This window comes from Balaenoptera ricei, chromosome 14, assembly GCF_028023285.1.
Source record: "Balaenoptera ricei isolate mBalRic1 chromosome 14, mBalRic1.hap2, whole genome shotgun sequence".
Lineage (NCBI taxonomy): Eukaryota > Metazoa > Chordata > Mammalia > Artiodactyla > Balaenopteridae > Balaenoptera > Balaenoptera ricei.
Genome location: NC_082652.1, coordinates 69600510 through 69625035, shown reverse-complemented (window position 1 = coordinate 69625035; position 24526 = coordinate 69600510). Strand labels below are relative to the sequence as shown.

Below are 24526 nucleotides of genomic sequence, written 5' to 3'. Positions count from 1 at the left end.
TGGGTCAATGTTATAGGAAGGAGTTTCAACTATTAAATATATTAAGAAATCTATATTATTATGATAAGTAGGTCAAGGACTGTGTTTTTGTAACTTTTAAATTTGGAAAAGTTCAACCCGGGATAATGTAATATACCCCCACGTACCCATTACCCAGCTCTAACAATCAGTAACTCAGGCTAATTTAGTTTCATCTATGGCCCTATCTATTCCTATTCCCAACTCCATTTCATTTGTAAATATTTGAGTATATGTCTCTGGAAGATTGAGTCACTCTCTTTTTAATACACCCACAATATGATTGTCACACCTAAAAAATTAATAGTAAGCTCTTAATATCTAGAAGGACTTATTTTTTTAAATGTGGTATCCATTTGATACTGAAGAAGCAGTGCAAACATTTTGATGTTTGACTTTCTGAAAAATACAGTTTAATTGTTTCCTGATTTTTCCAGTCAATCCTGTTCTGACTGTTCCATTTTCTTGGTTAATATGGTTCATCCTTCTACAGAATGCTTGAAGAATTGTCACTTTGGCTTGGTCTTTAATGGATGGAGTTTTGTGAGGGCAGGAAAAAAATAGAAGTGAAATATACCACAAAATGCACAAATAACTATTATATCTCATACTGCTCTAAGTATTTGGGCAATTTGATTATGTTTCTCTACTCCAGATGATTTCACATATTGTTAGAAGTTGTTTAATGTGTGTGTATTAGTTTTCTATGACTACTGCAACAAATCACCACAAATTTAATGGCTTAAAACAATACAAACGTATTCTTTTAAAGTTCTGTATTTTAGAAGTCCGAAATGGGTCTCACTGGGCTAAAATCAGTGTGTCAAGCCTGTGTTCCTTTTGGGAAGTTTCCAGGGGAGAATCTGTTTCCTTGCATCTTCCAGCTTCTAGGGGCTGCGCCATTCCTTGGCTTGTGACCCCCTTCCTCCATCTTCAAAACCAGCAGCATTGCATCTCTCTGACTGTTCTGTAGTCCATCTGACCACAGCTGGGAAAGGTTCTGCACTTTTAAGGACCCATATGATTAGATCAGGCACACCTGGGTAATTCAGGGTACTTTCCCCCAACTTAAGGTCCTTAACTTAATTACATCTGCAAAGTCTCTTTTGCTATGTAAAATAACCGAATCACAGGTTCCATAGATTAGGATGTGGACATCTTGGGAATTGTTATTCTGCCTATCACGGTATGTTTTGGGATATTTTGTTGAGACTTAAGAAAATCAGTGATTTTGTTTGCTGCTGCAAATGCAGTGTGTCCTCTTTCACTTTGTAGATAATGGGAATAGTTAGTGCCGGAGAGGACTGTTCCGTTTTCCTTTTAGTGACTGTAAACAAATATGTGGGAAATACTTGTGACATTTGTAGGACAGGCTTTGGTAAAATGAGACCTTTAAAAGTGATTAAATATAAAAACAATGTAATAACGTGTAAAGTTTTTCTGTATTTTGTTTCGGTCTTTTTCATATTCATGTTTTTTAAGTATTGTTTACTTGTAATCAGAGTGTATACAATGCTCAGCTGCTACTTGAAGTCACAGGACACTCTGGCAATGACGGTTCCCATGCCCAGAGTGAGAGGTCAGGGGCTCTCTGTCCCAGTGGGTGATGGAGGCACCTCCAATTCAACAGGAAGACTCAAAGGGAGAAAAAATTTTCAGGAAGAATGAGCTACTGTGAGAGTTGGGCTTGAATTCCCATCTAGAATTTTCCTTATGTGACCCAGCTGGGCGAGGTTGAGTGCTGTGGGCCTGAAAAGCAGAGGGGCAAGATGGCTGTTACTGCTCTTCCTCTCCCAGGCTGGGGAGAAGACTCTGAATCTTAGAGGTGGATTTCAGGATGTCCTGTTGTTGGTATCCTGCTTCCTGAGGGGGTTCCACTTTCCAGCTTAGCTCTCAAGGTCTTGACTGCCTTGGAGCGTGAAGGTCTGGTCTCTCTGATGGTGGTGTGTTTTAGCTTACTGCTTCCAGTAAGCATAATGGGAATTATTATATATCTGTGCCTATCTTTAAGCTTATTTTCCCGACTAAGATTCTTTTTAAAATTAATTAATTAATTAAGTTTTGGCTGTGTTGGGTCTTCGTTTCTGTGCAAGGGCTTTGTCTAGCTGCAGCGAGCAGGGGCCACTCTTCATCGCGGTGCGCGGGCCTCTCACTGTCGCGGCCTCTCACTGTCGCGGCCTCTCTTGTTGCGGAGCACAGGCTCCAGACGCGCACGCTCAGTAGTTGTGGCGCACGGGCCTAGTTGCTCCGCGGCATGTGGGATCTTCCCAGACCAGGGCTCGAACCCGTGTCCCCTACATTGGCAGGCAGATTCTCAACCACTGCGCCACCAGGATAGCCCCCTACTAAGATTCTTAGTTGAGCTTAATGCTTTGAACTTCTTAAAAACTGCTTGCAGTTTTAAGTTATACTCATGTTTGTCTGTTTCTAGACAAAGCAATCTAATAGGGCTGAGAACAACTTTACAGATAGCTCTTATTTACTGAAAGCTTTTTTTTTTTTTTTATTTATTAAGAAAGTTTGGTCAGTACTTTTTGATGTCTTCTCTAGTTTTTGGTACATTCTTTAAAAATGCAGACACCAGGTGAGGGGTGGGGGGTGGGTGAAATGGGTGAAGGTGGTCAAAAGGTGCAAACTTCCAGTTATAGAATAAATAAGTCCTGGAATGCAATGTGCAGCATGGTGACTGTAGTTAATAATACTGTATTGTATGTTTGAAAGTTGCTAAGAGTAGATCTTAAATGTTCTCGTCACAAGAAAAAAAAATTAACTGTGTGTGGTGCTGGATGTTAACTAGACTGATTGTGGCGATCATTTTGCAATACAGTATATACATATATTGAATCATTGTGTTGTACACCTGAAATTAATATGTTACATGTGAATTATATCTCAATTAAAAAAATGCAGACACCAAAAGTGGCTATAACTCTCCAATAAGGATATTGGAAGAATTAACAACAATTTTTTTGTATGTCATATGACAGATAATAAGTTTCTTTTTTAGATTGAGTCAATCACTGAATCTTTTTTTTTTAAAAAAATATTTATTTATTTATTTGACTGTGCCAGGTCTTAGTTGCAGCACTCGGGATCTTCGTTGTGGCATGTGGGATCTTTAGTTGCAGCATGCAGGCTCTTAGTTGCGGCATGCATGTGGGATCTAGTTCCCTGACAAGGGATCGAACCCAGGCGCCCTGCATTGGGAGCACGGAGTCTTAACCACTGGACCACCAGTGAAGTCCTGAAGTCAGTCACTGAATCTTGACAATTCTTCCTTCAAAATACCTTTTGCAACCTTACAATACTTTCAAAGCCTCCTGTGTCAGTTAAGATTAGGTTTGTCTATGAGTAACATACAGTTGCTAGCTTGAACATGTTACTAGTTTGTTTCTCTTGTAAGAGAAGTCCAGAGGTAGACAATTCAGGGCCGGTATGGTGGCTCTGCTGTCATCAGGAACCCAGCCTCTTTTCCAGCTTCTTACTCTGTCATCTCTAGGATGTGGCCCTTGATTTCTGGGTCCAGATGGTAATGTATGGCATGTAGTCAGATAAATAAATGATCTGGCACCCATAAGACAGTTCTGGACTAGACTTAGGTATTTTGAAATCATCAGTGTATTGGGGAAGAGTTCACTGGTCTAGAAGGCTGAGGGATGTATGCAATTTTATAGTTACAGTGGGCAAAGTAGAAGACATGCCCTTTAGTCAGTCTCCCCATCAGGCATCAGCTTGCTTTCTGGCTTTTTTTGCTTCCCTCCGTACTCCAGCCATGTTGAGCTTTTTTCAGTTCCTTGAATGGGCCCTGCCTATTTTTCCTAATCCTAGGCCTACACACATGCTTTTCTCTTACTTTGAAAAGTTTCTTAGCCCCACACCCAACCAGGCCAGTCCTTCAGGTCTTAGCTTTTTTTAAAAAAAATATTTATTTATTTGGTTGTGCCGGGTCTTAGTTGCAGCAGGCGGGCTCCTTAGTTGCAGCACGCAGGCTCCTTAGTTGTGGCATGTGAACTCTTGGTTGCAGCATGCATGTGGGATCTAGTTCCCTGACCAGGGATCGAACCTGGGCCCCCTGCATTGGGAGCACGGAGTCTTACCCACTGCACCACCAGGGAAGTCCTAGGTCTTAGCTTTTATGGCATGACCTCTGGGAAGCTTTCACTGAGTCTTGAATAGTTGCCATATTATAATTTCATGTTGCTTTATTTGTGTCTCTTACTCAACTGTAAATAAATTCTGTCCTTCACAGTTTTAACCTTGGCTCTTGGTATTGTGCTAGCCACAGAGTGGGCACTCAGGAAATATTGATGGAGTTGTTGTGCTTACATAACCAGTGTGATGGAGCTTGGGTATTGCTAGTTTTTTTTTCAGCCCTGCAGTATTCTTTGATATTTGCACATTGAGTTATATGAATCAATGATTGTGAAATAGTAAAGCACATTCTCTCCAGTGTATTTAAAAGTTAATATTTCTACTTAAAGTAATACTTGCAAATTGTTAGAAAAGATAATAATTTATAATAATATTACAAAAGATCAGCAGTACCCTGCCTTACCTGTCCTTTTTAGTCTGGTTCCCAGAGATAACTGCTTTTAACTGTGTTTATAAGTAATATGTCTAAATGGCTATTTTGTGATTTATCAATTTTAGGTAATACCTATTGATGCCTGTTGTGGTAGATGAGGTCCTCTTCCTCCTCCTTCCCCTCTTCCAGCCCTTTTAGTATAGATACTTAAGAATTCTTGATTAATTCAGTGTTTACATCATCCTGACTGCATAAATATCACTGCTGAGCTGAGTTTACCTTGTTTCCCTGCCCCCAGCCCTATTTGCTTTATTTTTCTGTGAACATATTACTGATTTTTACCAAATACTTTGAAAGCCCTGTGGGGATTGGGACCCAGGAAACCGATGCAAGATGTTACTCTGGCTACTGCTGTTACCGTGACAGTGAATTATTTTTCATCCCGTCCCAGAGGCTTCATTGTCTTTGTTAATGAAGGTAAAGTACAATCTCACACCTTCACAGTTCCCGACTTGACAGTGTCTTAACTTAATGCTCCTCTGTTTTGCTCGTGCTTTCTGTTTGGAACTCCTGTTACTAATCTATTAAGACCTTCTAAATGGGTCTTCTTATTTTCTGTCTCCTGTTTTCTATGTGTCTTCGTGTTCTTAATTATGGGCGTTTCCTTGACCTTGTCTTCTCTCCTGCCTATTGAATTTTTAAATCAATTTTTAGTTTCAAGTATCTTTTCTTGTTCTTTGATTATTTCCTTGACATCTTGTTCTTGGTTCATGGGAACAAAGTGGTATAGTGGTTAAGAGCATGGTTTCTGCACCCAGACTGCCTTAGCCTGAACCCTGGTCTGTCACTTTCTAACTCTGTAGTCTTTGTCTTGGGCAAGCCGCTTAACCTTTCTTTGTCTCAGTTTATTCTTCTAGGCCAAGGGTTGGCAGACATTTTGTGTAAAGGGCCAGATTGTAAGAATTAGGCTTTGTGGGCCCAGAGGCAAAATGAAGAATATTTTGTAGGTACTTGCAAAACAAGGGAGAAAAAATTTCCTCAAGTTTTTTAATTGATGAAACTAAAAATACAATACTAATAATGGTTGAGAACTTTTTTTTTGGTAATAAAGGTTTGCTGATGAGAAGAATGAAATCTCTTTTGGGGGAGAAGGGAAAACATTTTAGTTAATTGGAGTTTAAAGTTACTATTTCCTATCATCAAAATTGATTATAAATGTTCCTGTTTAATGCTGATTTGTAATGAGATATAATGTATTTCACCTTTGAATATATCTCTTTACATAGATAAGTATTGCCAAATACTGATATCAATCTATGAACATATTTTTTTTTTTTTTTTGGCTGCACTGTGCGGCTTGTGGGATCTTAGTTCCCTGACCAGGGATTGAACCCGGGTCCACAGCAGTGGAAACCCGAGTCTTAACCACTGGACCACCAGGGAATTCCCCCAATGGTTTTAATAGAGCGTATTTATTGCTTGGAAGGCATCTATAGAATTATGTTAGATTCATTTCTCATATTTACCCTTTAGCAAATCATTCCATTACTGACTAATCACTTCCAATTGAGGACTACGTGGAACTCCTTGTTGCACAGTTAAATGGTTTTTGAAATGTGGAAAGTACTTTTGTACTTGCACTGAGGTCTGAAAAATGCTGTTGGAACTGTAGTTTGACTTTGGAAAATATATCTACTGCATACTTGTGTGGGAGTGGAGATCTCGAGTCTTATTTTGATTTTTGACAGCATCAAAAGTGTATAAAGCAGCTTGACATTACCTGTGATTCAAACAATGTCAGTTGTCCTTGAAAGGACTTTACCTCAGTATAGGTTTTACAGATTTTTAAGTGCTGTTGGCCTTCTGATTTTAGGTTGAATTCATTGAGAAATATTATCAAATCTGAAGCAAAAACTAATTTCCAAAGTCATTCAGTGTCCAGTAACAGTGGTTGAAGGGGGTTCTTCTTGTTCAGAACAATTTCAGTCTCAACCCTGAGCCTGAAATATTTAAATAAAACTATACCATTGCTGAGCCATTGTATTGTTGTGTGGTAGAACATATCAGGATATTCAGTTTTTATTTCTGAGACAAATTTTATGGAAGTGATAGTTAAGTTCATGAGAGTGGATGAAGTTGACTGTTGACACTGCTGGTTCAATAACACATGATAGATTCAAATATTTTTATGCAGAGTACCTGCTGATAGATAGCATAATGAACACTGTAGGCTATAAACACCTTGCATTTAAAAAATATTTATTTAATTTACTTAAAAATAGAAATAATAAATCCACATGTTAACATAAATAACATATTTTTGTAAAAAATGTATATTTTGCAAAGCAAAATAAAATTTTGTAAACACCTTGCATTTTCACAAAGTTTGTAAACTTGTCCAGCTAAGCTTTTTTCTGCTCCATACATGTTTACCACCATCTGTCGTTATTCATCTTAGCAGATGCCACTTCAGGTTGTACTGAATTAGTATTTTCTCAACCAATTTGGAAAACATTCATGGCTGTAATTGTTCCTTACGGGCTGTTCTTTGAGCAATTATTTTCACTGAGAGACAAGTCTTAAAGATGTTTTATTTTCTCTGGACATATTTCTTTGTCTGCTGTAATCAAACACAATTTAAATCATGATTGGTAAATGACTTTCCTTGCTTGGTTAACAAATGAGCCATTCAGAATCTTACTCTGGTTGTAGCCTCATTTTCATTTTTTATTTTTGGAAGACATTTTGCTTGTGATGAAATGCCTTGTTTTAAATTTTCTAATTTTCCTGATTGTTGCTCTGATGAGTTGGGAGTGAGTACTGTGTGGTAGGGCATGTCATGTTATTACCTTAGTTGGTAATGTCTGCCTATCTTGTATTCTTCTGACATAGCTACGATGATATTACATGATAAACATAATACTTCGACATCTAATTAGATAAAAAAATGTACACTCCACTGTGACTTAAAAGTGTGACATCAGAGTCTACTTTGTTGTTGTTTTTTTTTTTGGCCACGCCTTGGGGCTTGCGGGATCTTAGTTCCCCTACCAGGGGTCAAACCCAGGCCCCAGCAGTGGAAGCACGGAGTCCTAACCACTGGACCATCAGGGAATTGCCCTTTGTTCTTGTTTTGATATGAGAGATATTTACTGGTAATTAAAAATGTCAAAGTATGGCAGTATGCATGACACTTGAAATGCTGTCATTGTCACATGTGTCCCTGAGATTTGTAGTGCACTGAGCAGCAGTATAAAGGGATGAACGCACCACATACAGTCTCTGTAGTAACTACTCAGCTCTGCTGTTGTGTCACGAAAGCAACTTTAGACAGTGTGTAAACAAATGACCATGGCTGTGTTCTAATAAAACTTCATTTGTAGACACTGAAGTTTTAATTTCATATGATTTCCACGTGTCACAAAATACTGATTTTTCTTGACCACTTAAAAATGTAAAAATCATTCTTCATGCAGCAGGCTGGATTTAGCCCTCGAGTCATAACTGCTAACCTGGTGCGGATTAAACGGCTCAATATGTGTCAAGCACTTTGAATAGGACCCAGGGACATAGTAGGCTATATAAATGTTTGCAGTTGTTATTATTATTATTTTTATTATCTCCCTGAGGATATTAGTTAAAAATTTTTTTCTTAGAATCCCCTGTTTTCTGATTAATTTCTTTGGTTTCCTTTGGTTTCTTTATTTCACGTTGGAGGCTTTCCTCACAAGTCTAATCGTTTTTGGTGGACCACTCTTAATTTAAGATTGAGACTCCCAGTATTGATTGAAAACTCTGCGTGTGAGCGGATTTTGCTGAGTGGTGGGCATTGCTGTAGGTGGCAAGCCAGCTTTTTAAATGGGGGGAATCCCAAATGTCTGTATCTTTTCCATGGTTCCCCTTCATTTTCTGGGAAGAAAATTTCATTTTTTGGGAAGAACCCTCCAGTCTCCTGCTTTGGAGGCTGGGAAACCCACTGTGTATCTGTGCAGCAGGCAGACTTGAACTTCATTCCCCTGTTTTTATCCTCTGCCTCATTACTCTCTCCAACCTTGGCTTCGGAGTCCAGAGTCTCTCCATTCAGATTTCTTCAGAGTGCACATACCTGGTTTCCTACTCGGGGGGAAAGACTCACAGACTTGAGCCCCCTGCCTTGCCCAATCGTTCATGGTGCTTTTCTCCAGTTCTTTCACCTTCCCAGGGTTCCATGGGGTGGATTGGCTTGCTTCTTGTTAGAGTCTCCTTTGGCAGGCAGGTATGTTGGGGGCATCCTCAGCTCTGCCAGTTCAGTTACTAGCACTCTGTCACCTTTCCATCTTTCACACCTCCTCTGATCTTATACTTGTGGGCTTATATCTTTTTATTTTCATTGCTCTCATTTCACTGCCATGGAATACCCAACTGTACTTACTTAATATAGCACTTGGAACATAGTAACCTTTTAGAGAATGTTCCATTACTTGGACTAATGGCACCTGTGGTGTTTTAACATGTCCTTTGGCCAGTGATCACTGCCCACTATTTCTCTGGACTCCTGTTTCAATGATGAGGTTTCGCTTTAAAGTTTGTTGAGTACAAATGTGTGTGTGTGTATGTTTGTGTGTGTACACACACATATATACATTCAGGCGATTCTGGAATATAGTTTATGATTTATGGAGTCTTAAGTTGGGACAAAGTGCAGTAGCTTGTTATTTGTATATTTTGAGGGTGTTAAGACAGAATTTGGTTATCATGGATTTTCAGATCCACTAATGTTTACTTTCCAGCTAAGATACATTAAATCAGGAGACAGTCAGTGAGTCAGTACATATAGAAGAGGAAGGAGATTTATTTTATGTATATATCAGATATTTCACAAATTAAATACAAAATATTGAGCATATCATTTCTTGTTCAAAGTGTTCTTTTCACTCATGATAGTAAAATTGACTTGGAATAATTGATCTGAAGTGTTAAATAGCAGTATAAGTCAGACAGCAAAACAAGGCATTATTAGAAGGGTAGTTAAATTCGAAATGAATGGTGAAGATAATGAGTGCTCTAGGACTGTAGAGAAAAAAGAGCGCTCACACTATGCTTAGTGAGTAGGGTTTCAGGTGCTGTGGGACAGGTGTGTGGCGGGGAAGGCAGGTGTGAACAGCAAGAGCGGAGGAGTGGGAGAGCTTGCTAGGTGTTGAGAACGTGGCTTGCCTTACTTTGTTCTGGTACTTATTTGCAAATTGTGGTTCACACACAATTTGTATCAAAATCACTGCGAATGCTTTTTAGAAAATGCAGATGCCTGGGCTCTGGCCTGACATTCTGAATCTTTGAGGTGTAAGCATTCGCATTTTTATCCACATGCTCCACAGGTGTTTTTTATGTACCTTGAAGTTTGAGAACTACCGGTTTGGAGGACAGTTGGAAATAAAGTTGGAAAGCGAGCTTTCAGACTGTGGAGGGTCTTGAATGTCAGTATTTGGCTTTTCATGTGATGAAGAATCATTGAATATTTTTGAGCTGGTAAGTAAAATGATGGAAGTGGTAACTTCACAAATATTAAAAATAGATTATATTTGACCTTTTATTTGGCTAAACATGCCCTGTGCCAGGTCTTTTACTGAGTGCTTTGCACGTGTCATCTTGCTTCATCCTCAGAAAATCTTCATGAGTTGTAAGTAGTGTTGTTTTTCTCATTATACAGTGGGGTTTGATAAATGGTAAATGGAGATTCAGGCTGAATCTACACAGACTTAGCAGGATCTGTCTCATACTAGAACCTTTGGTCTTTTTTTTTTTTTTTAAATAAATTTATTTATTTTATTTATTTATTTTTGGCTGCACTGGGTCTTTGTTGCTGCCCGCGGGCTTTCTCTAGTTGCGGTAAGTGGGGGCTACTCTTCGTTGCGGTGCACGGGCTTCTCATTGTGGTGGCTTCTCTTGTTGTGGAGCTCGGGCTTTAGGCACGTGGGCTTCAGTAGTTGTGGCACGCAGTCTCAGTAGTTGTGGCTCGTGGGCTTTAGAACGCAGGCTCAGTAGTTGTGGCACACGGGCTTAGTTGCTCCGAGGCATGTGGGATCTTCCCGGACCAAGGCTCGAACCTGTGTCCCCTGCATTGGCAGGCGGATTCTTAACCACTGCGCCACCAAGGAAGCCCAGAACCTTTGGTATTAATTTTGATGCTGGACTGAATTTCCTTTTTTTTTTTTTTTAAGGATTAATGTAGTAGTGGAGTGTGCAGGGTGAATTGAACTGGAGAGATTGGGAGCAAAGAAATCAGGATACTGTTGCACTGAATCATGTGAGATTGTAGAAGTCTGGTCCTGCATGGAAGCAGCGGGAAGATAAAGAGATGGGCTTAAAAGTTGATATGTAGAATTGTGGGTATTGTAGAAGAACCCACAGGGCTTGTTGATGTCATTGGAGAGTCACCCTAGTAAAGTGGTAAAGACCAGGGACTCTGGAATTAGATTGCCTGGGTTCAAATCCTGGCTTTTCTACTTATTATCTCTGGGACCTCATGAATTTGGTAAGTTACTTAACCTGTCTGTGCCTTAGTTTCCTCATCTGTAAAATGAGAAAACTGTGCCTACCTCTCAGAGTTGTTAATGGGGACTAAATGAATCAGTGAGTTTAAAGCCCTTAGACCATGTAAATAAATCTGCTAATAGTGCTGTTGCATATGTGGTTCTTCTGCCTCAGATGCTCCTGTGTATTTCCATAGATTCTTGTAATAACTCCATTGTAATACTTACCAAATGTGTTATAATAATTTATTGACATGTTTGTCTCTCCAGGATTTGAGTCCATTAATGGCAGGGACCTGGTTTTATTCATTTTTGCATTTTCGGTAGCCATCATAACACCTACATTTACAGTAGGTGTGTAATAGGCATGTGTGGAATGTATGCTTGGGTATGTGAGTGAGGTAACTTGAGCCAAGAATGCTGATGACGTTGATAGGAATAGTGACTTTTGGAGGGGTTGCTTGTTTTGGGGGACAAATGTTAAATTCTATTTTAAAATTTATAATGATAGTACGACATCAATTGATATGTTCAGTACATAGAGATTTATGCTTGGATTTTGACTGAGAAGTCAAGACAAAATATTAATTCTGGGGTCACTCACATGGAGTTTAAAGCACAAGCCATAAGCACATTCAGAGCCTTCCTGAAGGAGAGCAGGTAAAGAGAACAATCCATTTATTTAAGAATTTTTTTTTTTTTTTTTTTTTTTTACTGTAAATTACAACATGTTTCTGATTTTAAAAAAGTCAAGCAGTACAGAAGGACATAAAGTGAAAAGTCCCTTCCCTCCAGATTTCCATTACCATTCTTCAGAGGTAACCAGTCTTGGATCATTGCTTATGTTTCCTTCCAGAAATTATCTAGGCGTATATAAGAATTTACATGTTTATTTAAACTAATGGGATTTTACTATACGAGCTGTTCTGTGTCTTTGTGTTTGTTTTTACTTGCGGTATTTGGGGTATCTTTACATATTAACACATAAGGTCTACCTCATTCTTTTCAGTGGCTACATTGTATTCCATTATATGCTTATTCCACACGGTGGTTAGTCTCCAGATGATGATCATTTAGGTTATTTTGTGTGTTTGCTCTTCCAAATAGTGATTAACATCTGTATGTATAGAACTTGTCAACTTGTATGACTTTACCTGTGCAAATGAATTTCTAAAACCAAAATTGTTGGCACACTTAACATTTTGACAGGTGTTGCCAGATACCTACACACTAATGGTGGGGATGCCTGTTTCCTTATTACTCTCACAACTGCTATTAAGGTTTTTCTTAACCTTTGCTAATCAGATTGGTAAAAATGATACCTCACTGTTTTAATTAGCATATTTTATTCCTCATTTATACTGAAAATCTTTTCATATATTTATTAGCTATGGGACCTTGGCTATTTCAATAAGTATTTTTTTGGGTAATACCTCTTCAGCAGTGTGCTGTAGATTACTTAGGGATAAGGAGGAATAATCTACCTTGGGAGATATGTCATATATACTACAAAAACATAGCATTTAAAGGTAGTTTTTACATAATGGAAACTTCAGGTGGGTGGTGGGAAGGTGAGAGGGAAGACTGGTTTTGGGAGGGAGGGTGGAATCAGTTTTACACACGTTAAGATTGAATTATTCACTACATTGCCTTAAAGATAGGTCTTTTGAAAGGTTTACTGCTAAAAGCATCAGCAGTGGCACGCTGCTTATTTCTAGTATAGATTTATGTAAGGAACATTGTTAACCACGAAATTAGTGGATATATAGGTATAAATTTTTATATGTTACATATTATAATTAATATATATAATTATTTATATTATATATATTACCCTTAAGTTAAAAAAAAAATTCCTGAGTGTTTTAGGCATATCGATAGAACTGGCATTCCAGTCAGAGTTTGGGACTAGGAGAGGTTTGAAAGTATTAATAATATCGTGGAAGGCACTGGTGAAACCAGGAGAGAGTCTCAGTTATTGAAACATTGAGAGAAGGAAGAGCTGAAAGCCAGGAAGTCTTCTGATGCACAGTGAGAGGGAAGAGCATTAGGACTGTTAGGAGGTGGGGTGATTGGATAGTGGGTTTTTCAAGTTCCATTTTATTGTGGTTTTCATTGGTAAGGGTCTTGGGAGTTCCAAATACATTGAGTGCAAGTGGTGTGTGTGTGTGTGTGTTTGAAATCCTTGGCATGAATCAGATGCAGAAGAGGTGCCATTGGGCCTCAGTTTTCTACTTTGCTTTCTGCGAGGGTGGGGAGCAGATGGAACTTTCTGGCAAGAGTACCTCAGTGGCTAGTTGTCTTTGCTTGGCTGAACTTGTTCCTCCTTGGCATTGCAGCTGCCTTGGGTGCTGTTTTCACTCTCTGTTCTCAGCAGATAGTACCCTGTTGTTGCTGCCTAATGGAGTGAGGGCAGGGTGACTGGGCAGGGTGTCCTAGCCAGGTCTGTTGCCCCTGGGCTCTGGCCCTTTTCTGGCCAACTGCCTCTGGACTGGGGTTGCTGTTCCACTCTTGGTACCCTTGATTGAAGACTCCTGAGCCTGCCCTGGATGTCACTTTCCTTTTCAGTCCATCTCCAGCTGTTTTACATTTTATGGGGATTTCTCACAGCTTCTGGTTTCCTGTGAATTTTTGAGCATGGCTGTGTAATAATTGACAAAATTTTTTTGCATTATTTTAGGGTTAGGTGAGGAAAAGAGGGGAAGGAGGCATTGCATTTTGTGCTCAGTTGGCTGTCTTGGTTTTCCTTGTTAATATTTTGTTCAGTGTCTTCTTATAGCTGACAGGCTTTCTTCATATTGTTTTAGAAAGGTTTCATATTGGTCCTGGATTGAGCAGTTATTTTAGTACTTTGTGGTCTATCCTAGTAGTTTTGAAAATAAAATTTATTTCCTATAAATCAATAGAAATAGGCAAAGGATATGAAGAGGTGATGGCCTCATTCACAGCAAGAGAAATGAAATGCAAATGAAAACCATATTGTAAACTATTTTCATGTGTCAGTTGGCAAAGATCAAAAAGTTTGATTAAACAGTGGTGGCTGTGGTGTGGAGAAACGGGCATTGCTGAAGGGAGTGGAAGTTGGCAGCCTCTAAAGAAGGCAGCTAGGCAGTGTAGGGGAGGAAAAATAATTTTCCGTTTACCCTTCTGAGCTCTTAACTGTGATAAAAGATCAACAGGAGAAAAACAGAAGTTTATTCACATGTGTACCTCATGTATACATGGGAGATACCTAGGGAAAAATGAGTGGCTTAGAATTCAGTTTAATACCATCTTAATAGGGAAAGGGGAAGGGGAACGTAGGCCTCTTAAGGGAGAACAAATGATTTTTAGGAAAGATGAATGGGCCTTAGAAGAATAGATGAGAGGTATGATAGTTTGTGACAAAGTTAGTCTCAGTGTTGTGTCAACTTCTAGGTGCTCTTGTCAGTCTTCCCTGGTTGATGAAACTGCTCAATTTATGATTTATGATAATGGAGTTTCTTTTGGAGAATCTGTCTTTAGGCAGATAAGGAGAGTTCAGAGAAGGCCTCACCCTGCATTTGCTATTTTTCAAGTGCCAACAGCTCAAAATGAAGTGGCAAAGTGGCAGATTTTGAGGTGGCGTCTTCTGCTACTCTTCAGCAGTATCTACCAAAGTTAGAAATGCACATAATCTTTGACCCAGCAATTCTGTTTCCCTGGATTTATTGTACCTATATACTGATACACGTGTGAAATATGTACCAGATACTTATTGGAGAACGATTTGTAATAGCGAAAGATCATAAGCTACTTAAATGTCCATCGATACGGGATTTATGGAATTAAAAACTGGAATGTTAGAGTTGTAAAAATAAATGAAGTGCTTTATATACATATATGTAATGATTTCTAATATATATTAACTGGGAAAAGCAAAGTAAAGAGGCATATATAGGCTGTTATGATTTGTGTAAAAAGGAGAAAATATGTGTTTGTATATACATAGAAAATCTGTGGAATGATATCCAAGCAACCAGTAATATTTTCGCTGAGTTGAGAAACCAGATGGTTAGGAGAAGGGATGGGAGAGAGACTTTTTACTCTATACCCTTTGAACCCTTTGTATTTTGTACCAGGTGCATTACTGATTAAAAAAATAAAGTATAAATAAATCAAGTCTGACTTAAATTTTCATTAATAGACTCTATGATGATAGTCTCATTGTTGCCTTATTTAGGAGAGGTGGGATGGAATTCTGTTCTTTTGAAAATTCAGCATTTATGGACCTTATTAAACTCCCAAAGTAAATTTTTCATTGATTGCTTTTAAGGCACCACAAGAAAAGTAAAATACTGGTTTGTTTAATTGAGAACAGTTTGCTCTGATTCTCATTTCTTTTTATCTGGTGTCATTTTTATTCTGTTAATTTTAATGAAGCAAAGAGAAAGGAAATTGAGTCCATGGCAGAGCCAAGGGAAACCATAATTAAAGTGCTTATTGCCAGTAAACCAGCACTCTTAACTAACCATTTTGATCCACACACTTAGGTGTTTATCCAGTAAACTGTTGTTAGGTCCACAATGCTAACTGCTAATTAGCATGGTCCCCCCGATAAACAGAGGACTTATAAACAAGTTGTGGCTGTCTTTTTTGTTTGTTCTTAAAAAATTTATTTGAGGCATATTCAAGAATTGCAGGGATTATTAGACAAATAAAATAATTTGGAAGGTTTGATAAAAAGGAAATAGTTCCTTTAAGTAGGTGGTAGAGGGCAAAATCTGTTGTGTACTCCCAAGTTATGAAGTTAGTGTGGAATCCCCAGAGGACCATGACTTCTTTTGCTTTTATTGAAAAAGTTCAGTTTCAAATAAGATTTGAAAGAAAGAGTTTATTTGGGGAAACTAAGTGAAAGAGCATTCCAGGACACCAAGTAAAATAAATGTGAGATCCTAATCATCTCACCATGTGTTAATATAGGTGATGAAGTAATTTAATATGTAAAAATAAACTTAGTGGTTGTGATAGAAAATAGCTGTTAGTCTGATTTGTTGGCACCTTTCTTGGACATATAGATTCGATTTTTGGGTTTGATTTTGTTTTTATTTTAAAAAACTTTATTTTAAAATAATTGTAGACTCATAAAAAGTTGCAAAAATAGTGTGGAGAAATTCCATGTACCTTTCACCCAGCTTTCCCTAAGGTTAATATAACTATAGTACATTATCAAAACCAGGAAACTGATATTGACAACACAGAATAGACTGCAGACTATACTAGGATTTCTCCACTTTTTACATGGACTCATTTTTTTTTCTTTTGTGCATATAGTTCTGTGAAATTTTATCACCTGTATAGATTCAGGTAACCACCACCACAATGAGGATTCAGAACTTTTCCAGTCCCACAAATGAACTTGCTCATCACCTGTATTCTGCATTTGTCGGAATCGTTCCCCATGGGGTCCTCTGATTTGCTTCTCTATCCCCAGCTTATTGGTTTTGGGCACTCAAAGCATTTTATAATTTCTCTTCTTTAAATTTAAGATGTGTTTCGTGGCCCAGAATGTGGTGTATCTTGGTGAATATTTGATGTGAGCTTGAGAAGAATGTATGTTCTGCTGTTGTTGGATGAAGCAGCTAAAGATGTCAGTTATATCCAGTTGATTGATGGTGGTGTTGACATCAGCTATATCCTTACTGATTTTCTGCCTATCAGATCTGACCATTTCTGATAGTGGAGCGTGCAAGTCTCCAGCTATCATAGTGGATTCATTGTTTTCTCCTTGCAGTTCTATTGGTTTTTGCCTCATATTTTTTTTTTTTAAAATATCTTTATCTTTTTTTTTTTTTTAATTATTTATTTATTTATTTTATTTATGGCTGTGTTGGGTCTTCGTTTCTGTGCGAGGGCTTTCTCTAGTTGTGGCAAGCGGGGGCCACTCTTCATCGCGGTGCGCGGGCCTCTCACTATCGTGTCCTCTCTTGCTGTGGAGTGCAGGATCCAGATGCGCAGGCTCAGTAATTGTGGCTCACGGGCCTGGTGGCTCCGCGGCATGTGGGATCTTCCCAGACCAGGGCTCGAACCCGTGTCCCCTGCATTGGCAGGCAGATTCTCAACCACTGCGCCACCAGGGAAGCCCTTGCCTCATATTTTGATGGTCTGTTGTTAGGTGGATACACAGTGAGTACTGTTATGTCTTCTTGGAGAACTGACTCCTTTATCATTATATAATGGCCTTTATCCCTGATAAGTTTCCTTGCTCTGAAGTTGGCTGTGTCTAAAATTAATAAAACTATTCCTGCTTTCTTTTGATTAGTGTTAGCATGGTATATCTTTTTCCACCTCTTTACTTTTTAAAAAAAAGATTTATTTATTATTTATTTTTATTTATTTTTGGCTGTGTCGGGTCTTAGTTGCGGCATGCGGGATCTTCGTTGAGGCACGCGGGATCTTTCATTGTGGTGCGCGGGCTCTTTGTTGTGGTGCACGGGCTTCTCGTTGTGGCGCGCAGGGTTCTCTCCAGTTGTGGTGTGTGGGTTTTTCTCTTCTCTCGTTGTGGTGTGCAGGCTCCAGGGCACGTGGGCTCTGTAATTTGCGGCACGCAGGCTCTAGTTGAGGTGTGTGAGCTCGGTAGTCGTGGCACACGGGCTTAGTTGCCCCGCAGCATGTGGTATCCTAGTTCCCTGACCAGGGATCGAACCCTCGTCCCCTCCATTGGAAGGCGGATTCTTAACCACTGGACCACCAGAGAAGTCCCTCTATCACTTTCTTTAAAAAATAATTTGTTTTTGAGATGTGTCCATGTTGGTAATTGTAGCTCTAGTTAATTCATTTTCACTAGTGTATTATATCTCATCGCTAAGATATTAAAATTTTTAATTTTAATAGCTTAAAAGGTATAAAGTAGCTTTGGGATAGGGTATGACAAGTAAGGACTTTATATATTTCAGAATATTTCTTTATAGCATTTTCTAATTGGGCTCAATAATTACTTGAGACATTAAACTGAAATCTAGAGTTATGATTGACAGTTGGCTTGATATGAAGCCTGAGTTGGAGTCAGCTAGTGTTGGGGTCCCTGTCCCCATGATTAAGGAGGAGGAAAGTAGTGTGTGGCCTTGAGTTCAGGGGCAGGTGATAAGAAGCCCGATCAGTATTTCTCACTCATATTCTGAAGGCCCAGCTGTCCATGTGCATTGGGGAAGCCTCATGTCTTTAGATAAGCAGCTCAAGCCAGTCCCAGAGTTCCAAAGGGAATGTGGAAGACTTGCTTCCAAATTCTGATCTTGGCTTTGATGTCTTTGTGGAATGAGGAGGGACATAGGTGAGAAAGTAAGTCACTACTAATGTAAATTCTCGTGTAACCTGAGCTTCCTTTAGCCACTGAACCCATGTAGTTTCCTTTCATTGTGATGGTAATTTTTTTAAAAAAATTAATTAATTAATAATTTTTGGCTGCGTTGGGTCTTCGTTGCTGCGCACGGGCTTTCTCTAGTTGTGGTGAGTGGGGGCTACTCTTCGTTGTGGTGTGCGGTCTTCTCATTGCAGTGGCTTCTCTTGTTGAGGAGCACAGGCTCTAGGCGCATGGGCTTCAGTAGTTGTGGCTCACGGGCTCTAGAGTACAGGTTCAGTAGTTGTGGCGCACGGGCTTAGTTGCTATGCGGCATGTGGGATCTTCCCAGACCAGGGCTTGAACCCGTGTCCCCTGCATTGGCAGGTGGATTCTTAACCACTGTGCTACCAGGGAAGTCCCTGTGATGGTAATTTTAATTTAGTTTAATTTATTATTCATTATTTTATTGTCAGTGAGAGACTTTTTCTGAACAAGTTGAGATAAAACATGATCTTGAACTATGTTAAGTGCAATTTGATGAAGACTGTGATTCATTTTGTAACTGATCTGTTAGTTTTCCCCTTCGTGACCAAGCACAACAAATACTGAAGACAGTAATAATTTATTTACACTCATTCCTTCAACATAATGCTGTTTAGAGAATGCCTGTTATATGCTAATGTAGACATCTAGAAAGATGAATAAGATAGTTCTTATTTAAAAAAAAAAAACCCCAGCAAAACACAACAGCTCATGGTTTAGGAGACTAAGAATGCCAGCAAAAAGTATATGTGCATTATAGCAGGATGAGAGAGGCACTAAGTGTGACTCCTTTGGAATTGGGAGCCCTTTCACTTTAAGCCGGTAACTCACTTCAGTCCTCATTCTCTCCTTAAGTATAGGTAGCACATGGTAACTACTTGAACAGTTTTCTACCCTTAGCACATTCAAGCCATCCAGTCTCTATTTCTTTAGTACCATTGTTTTAGACTATTTGTTAATAAGTTATCATTTTTATGAATTTGCTTTGAGACATTTTCTTGGGCAAAGGTATGCCCATTCTAAGATCTACAAGTATAGATTGGGATTTTGTGGTATGTTGGCTAAGACAGATTTTAGCCTCATTTTTTGCCTTGTAACTTTGTATCTGATGTCTGATATATTTAAAAACAAAGAGAGGTATGATTTCTTTTACTAAGTTTAGAGTTTCTTACATTTAGGTCAGGAGTAAGAAAAGTATGATGATTATTTTGAACACGTTTGAAATTTCTTTTCATTCTTTATAGGTTGTCTTGTGGAAATGAAGGTTTAAGGACAAGTTATCTACCAGATTAAAAGATGGGATCGAATAGCAGCAGAATTGGTGATCTTCCTAAAAATGAGTACTTAAAAAAGTTATCAGGCACAGAATCTGTCTCTGAGAATGACCCGTTCTGGAATCAGCTACTGTCATTTTCTTTCCCTGCACCAACTAGCAGGTAAGAGGTTACTTGGAGATTGAAAATTTGTATCAAGGACCACATAAGCTTGTGTGGTATGCTGATTTAAAAAAAAATTTTTTTATTTTAATGATCAGTCTGTCCCTCCATTTGTTGTACAGGTACCAGTAGAAAATCCAAAAGGTATGAAAAGGAGGAAATAAGTTTTTCTCTTTCCTTTCCCCCACTCAGCCACCTCCCTTGCCCAGAGATAATTCCTGGTAGCAGTTTCTTTTGAATGCTTCCAGGGATAGTAAAACCATATTATTTCATGTAGTTTTATAAAACTGTTTAACCACAAATGGTAGCATACTACACATACCTTGCTTTTTCGTTTTTGCTTGCTGTCCCTTGCTTTTTTTCCCCACAGTTAAGTAAAACATATGTATATGCATATATGCAACTGCCTTATTCTTTTAAATGACTGCAGAGTGTGCATAGATTATATGAAATTGTTTTTTTATTGGTGGACATTTAGATTGTTTCCAATTTCTTGTTATAACAGATAATGCTGCATACATAATTTCTCAAGCATACAAATAAATCTCCAGTATAAATTCCTCCAAGTAGAATTGCTGGGTCAAAGTATATGTGCATTTGTAATTTGCCAAACTGCTCCATGGAAGTTGTACCAATTTATACTCCTACCAGCAATGTATGAGAAGGTCTGCTTCCCCACCCCTTTGTCAATTTAATGCATTTTTAGACTCTTTGGCCTTTGTCAATTTGGTAGGTGAAAACCAATATCTCATTTTTAACTCTTTATTATAAAAACTGACAGACATATAATTATGTAGAGTGACTAGAATATTGAATTCCCATTACTCAGTATGTAGATTTTAAACATTTTTATTTATTTGTTTTTAACAGCTTTATTATGATAGACTGAATAATGGCCCCCTAAAGATACCTGTGTCCTAGTCCCTGGAATCTTTGAGTATGCTATGTTATAGCATGTATCAATATTTCACTCCTTTTTATTTCTGAGTGAGATTCCTTTGTATGAATATACCATCTTTTGTTTATCCATTCATCAGTTAATAGCCATTTGGATTATTTCCATATTTATTTCATCTGTTTTTTAGGGTTTTTTAAAGTAAATTAAAATATGGACATTTTCTTTTATAACTGTAATACCATTATCACACCTTACAAAGTTAACAATAATTCCTCTTACCCAGTCCATTTTCAAATTTCCCTAGTCGTTTTGTAGTTCATTTGTTACAATTAGGAAATAAATAAGGTGTATACACTGCATTGCAATACATTGCAATAAGGTAGTTACATTTCTTAAATGTCTTTAATCTCGAATAGAGGTATTTACTCCCCAACTCCTGCCACTATTTTTTTCCCTATGCTGTTACTTTTTTTTTTTCTTTTAACAAACTGGGTCAGTTTTTCTGTAGAATGTTCCACCTTCGAGACCTACCTGATTGCTTCTCATATTTTGTTTTTTTATTTACTGTATTTTCTATAAATTGGACATCAGATTTAAAGGCTTGATAAAATTTGGGTTAAACATTTTTGGTAAGAGTATTTCATAAGTGATGCTAGGTACCTTATATTGTATTTCATTAGGTTACAGAAAATGTGTGGGTTTATATCATTTATCATGCTAAGACTGATCAGAGGTTTGAGTGTGTTTTAGCATTCATTGATGATTTTGGTCTGAATCACCTGTTTCATAAGAGACTCCAAAATGGTAGTATTTCTAATTTGGTCATTTCTTGTACATTTATTAACTGGAATTCTCCTGTGAAAGAGTGCTTTCATGAATTAAGATATATAAAACAGTTTTTACTACATTATTAATAAGGGTAAACACTTAATTTTTTTCCTCTACTGATTTTCAGTAACGAAATAGTGTAATAGTGACAAATAAGTCTGTATTTCCGCTTTCCCCTGACCCCAGGGTTGGAAGGGCTATCTCTCTCTTTTGAGTATGAATTTAAAAAATATATAAATATTGATATATGTAAATAAAATATATGTGTATGTATGTGTGTTGTGGTCCTTTAACAATCAAGGTTATGTTTATTTTTATATGTTTAAGGATTAAGGATTATTGGTATTTCCTTTTTGTGAATTGTTTATATATTTTGGCAATACATTTTAATTTCTGACTTTCGGGTATAGTTGGATTGGACCTTACAAGGTTGGCTTAGTTTGCAGTTTTTGTGATAATGTGGGTTAGTTGTATATTATGGGAAGTGGATACATGCTACTGCTTCTGAGATCCTTGGAAAATTAAAGGTGGTTGTGGATTGGTGGGAGAGGTCAAACTGGAGATGAGCTGTAGCATCATCAAGTTTTGAAACCATTTCGTTTACCTTTAAGGAATTGTCATTGAGTATCACTGCTCATGTAGTAATAAGACTTAGAGAAAAAAGGGCATATAAAGAGAAAATTATTTATTATCCAAAATAAATTTTCTTTTCACTTATGTAAACTGTAGTACAATCTATATATGCTCTTCCAAAAGACATTAAAGAAGACTTAACTAAATGGTGATGTATACCATGTTCAAGGATTAAGAATTGTAAAAGTGTCAGTTCTTTCCAAATTGACCTGTAGATTGAAAGCAATTCCAATTAAAATTCCAACAGCTTTTTTGGGGGGTGGGTGAGGAGATCTTGATAAGCTCATTCTAAAATTTGAATGGGAAAGAACAAAACTAATAATAGCTAAAGTACTCTGAAGAAGGGAAGGAAGATTGTGTGTGTGTGTGTGTGTGTGTGTGTGTGTGTGTGTACTTGATTTATGCAAAGCTGGCAATTCAGAGCATTGGGGAAAGGATGAACTTCTCAAGAAATAATGATGGGAATAAGTTGTTAGCCATTTTTGTCTATTTCTTACTTTCTAAGTTTTCCATACTTGTGCTGGTGCCTTGCAGTTTGAATTATTATGACTTTATAGTTTGTTTTGCTAATTACTGCTTTTTCTCAAAGATCCTTTGCTGTTCTCATGTGTTTATTCTTTTTGATGTCATTTCTTTTTCTTAATTCATGCTAGTTTATAGAGGAAAGTATAAAGGAATCTTAGAAAGTGTAAAAAGCTGTAAAATGAGTAAACTGCACCTTGTGGGGGGATGGGTGGCTATTCAGAATATCCAGAGAAGCTTTGTTTGTGGTGGTACATATGCTTTTGGCACTTTTGTCACTTTGTTTGAGGCCCGCCCCAGCTCCTCAGTCTGGTATTTGATGTGTGAACCTTGACATTGAGCAGGCCTTGAGGTGGAAGGTGCCACCACCTCACTGACAGTCAGGGATGGAATTACCTAGTTTATGAATTAGTCAAGACTAAGAGGAATATCTTTAGGGAAGACTCTGAATCCAGACATTTCTGAGATTGCTCACTCCTGGAATTCCTTGGATCCCTTATGTGCTGTCTTCAAGTGCAGCCAAAAATTGATGGCTGCCAGTTTTTTTAGAAGCACTAAGTCCTTCAGGACTAATCTAATCCTTCCGTACTATAAACTGTTTTTTGGCACTAGAATAACCAGATTTTGTTATAGTTTCCAGGCATGGTTGAAAAATCTTTAGATTCTTCAATAGTTTTTAACTTTTCACCTTATTAAAATTCCTTGTGAAGCAAAGGTCTGAAATAAAATCAAGATTAATTCAAGAGTAGGGACTTCCCTGGTGGCGCAGTGGTTAAGAATCTACCTGCCAATGCAGGGGACACAGGTTCAAGCCCTCGTCTGGGAAGATCCCACATGCCGTGGAGTAACTAAGCCTGTGTACTACAGCTACTGAGCCTGCGCTCTAGAGCCCGCGAGCCGCAACTACTGAATCCTGCATGCCTAGAGCCCGTGCTCCGCAACAAGAGAAGCCCCCACTGGCTGCAATTAGAGAAAGCCTGTGTGCAGCAATGAAGACCCAACGCAGCCATAAATAAATAAATAGATAGATAAATAAATATTAATTCAAGAGTAAAGTTTAAGTAATATACTGTTTATTTGTCTTAATAAAATGTTTAAAAATTACTTATATGACTGATTTCATACTAAATATAGCAGCAAAACCAAAAAACAAAACTGTGCTGAAGACAAAGGTAGTAAAATCATCTATATCCACAATAAGGAGTTAAGGGATACATGAAACAAAAAGGTGTTAAATGTGATGTCAAAACACTAAACTATATATATATATATATATATATATATGTATATATGTATATATATATATATAGTTTATATGTATAGTTATATATAAACCTCGTGGTAGCCACAAACCAAAAATCTATAATAGATGCACACGAAAAAAGAGAAAGGAATCCAAACATAACACTAAAGGTGGAAGAAAGGAACAAAAACTACAAAAACAACCAGAAAATGATTAACAAAATAGCAATAAGTACATACCTATCAATAATTACTTTAAATGTAAATAGACTAAATGATCCAATCAAAAGACATAGAGTGGCTGAAGGGATACAAAAGCAAGACCCATCTATATGCTGCCTACAGGAGACTCACCTCAGATCTAAAGACACAGACTGAAAGTGAGAGGATGGAAAAGTTATCCCATGCAAATGGAAACAAAAAGAAAGCAGGGGTAGCAGTACTTATATCAGACAAAATAGACTTTTAAAACAGACTGTAACAAGAGACAAGGACGTTACATAATGATCAAAGAATCAATACAACCAGAAAATATACAATTGTAAATATATATATATGTGCCCAATATAGGAACGC

General features: G+C 37.8%; 1 protein-coding gene across 2 annotated transcripts in view; it reads left to right on the top strand.

Annotated features, from left to right (window-relative positions):
* Positions 1 to 24526, top strand: part of DYM (dymeclin) — a 385794-nt gene that overhangs the window by 1499 nt on the left and 359769 nt on the right. For both annotated transcript variants that reach the window (XM_059893759.1, XM_059893758.1), the window contains exon 2: positions 19636 to 19827. In XM_059893759.1, coding sequence (XP_059749742.1) covers positions 19688 to 19827 — 140 coding nt within the window. In that variant the 5' untranslated portion in view covers positions 19636 to 19687. The remainder of the gene's footprint in view (positions 1 to 19635; positions 19828 to 24526) is intronic.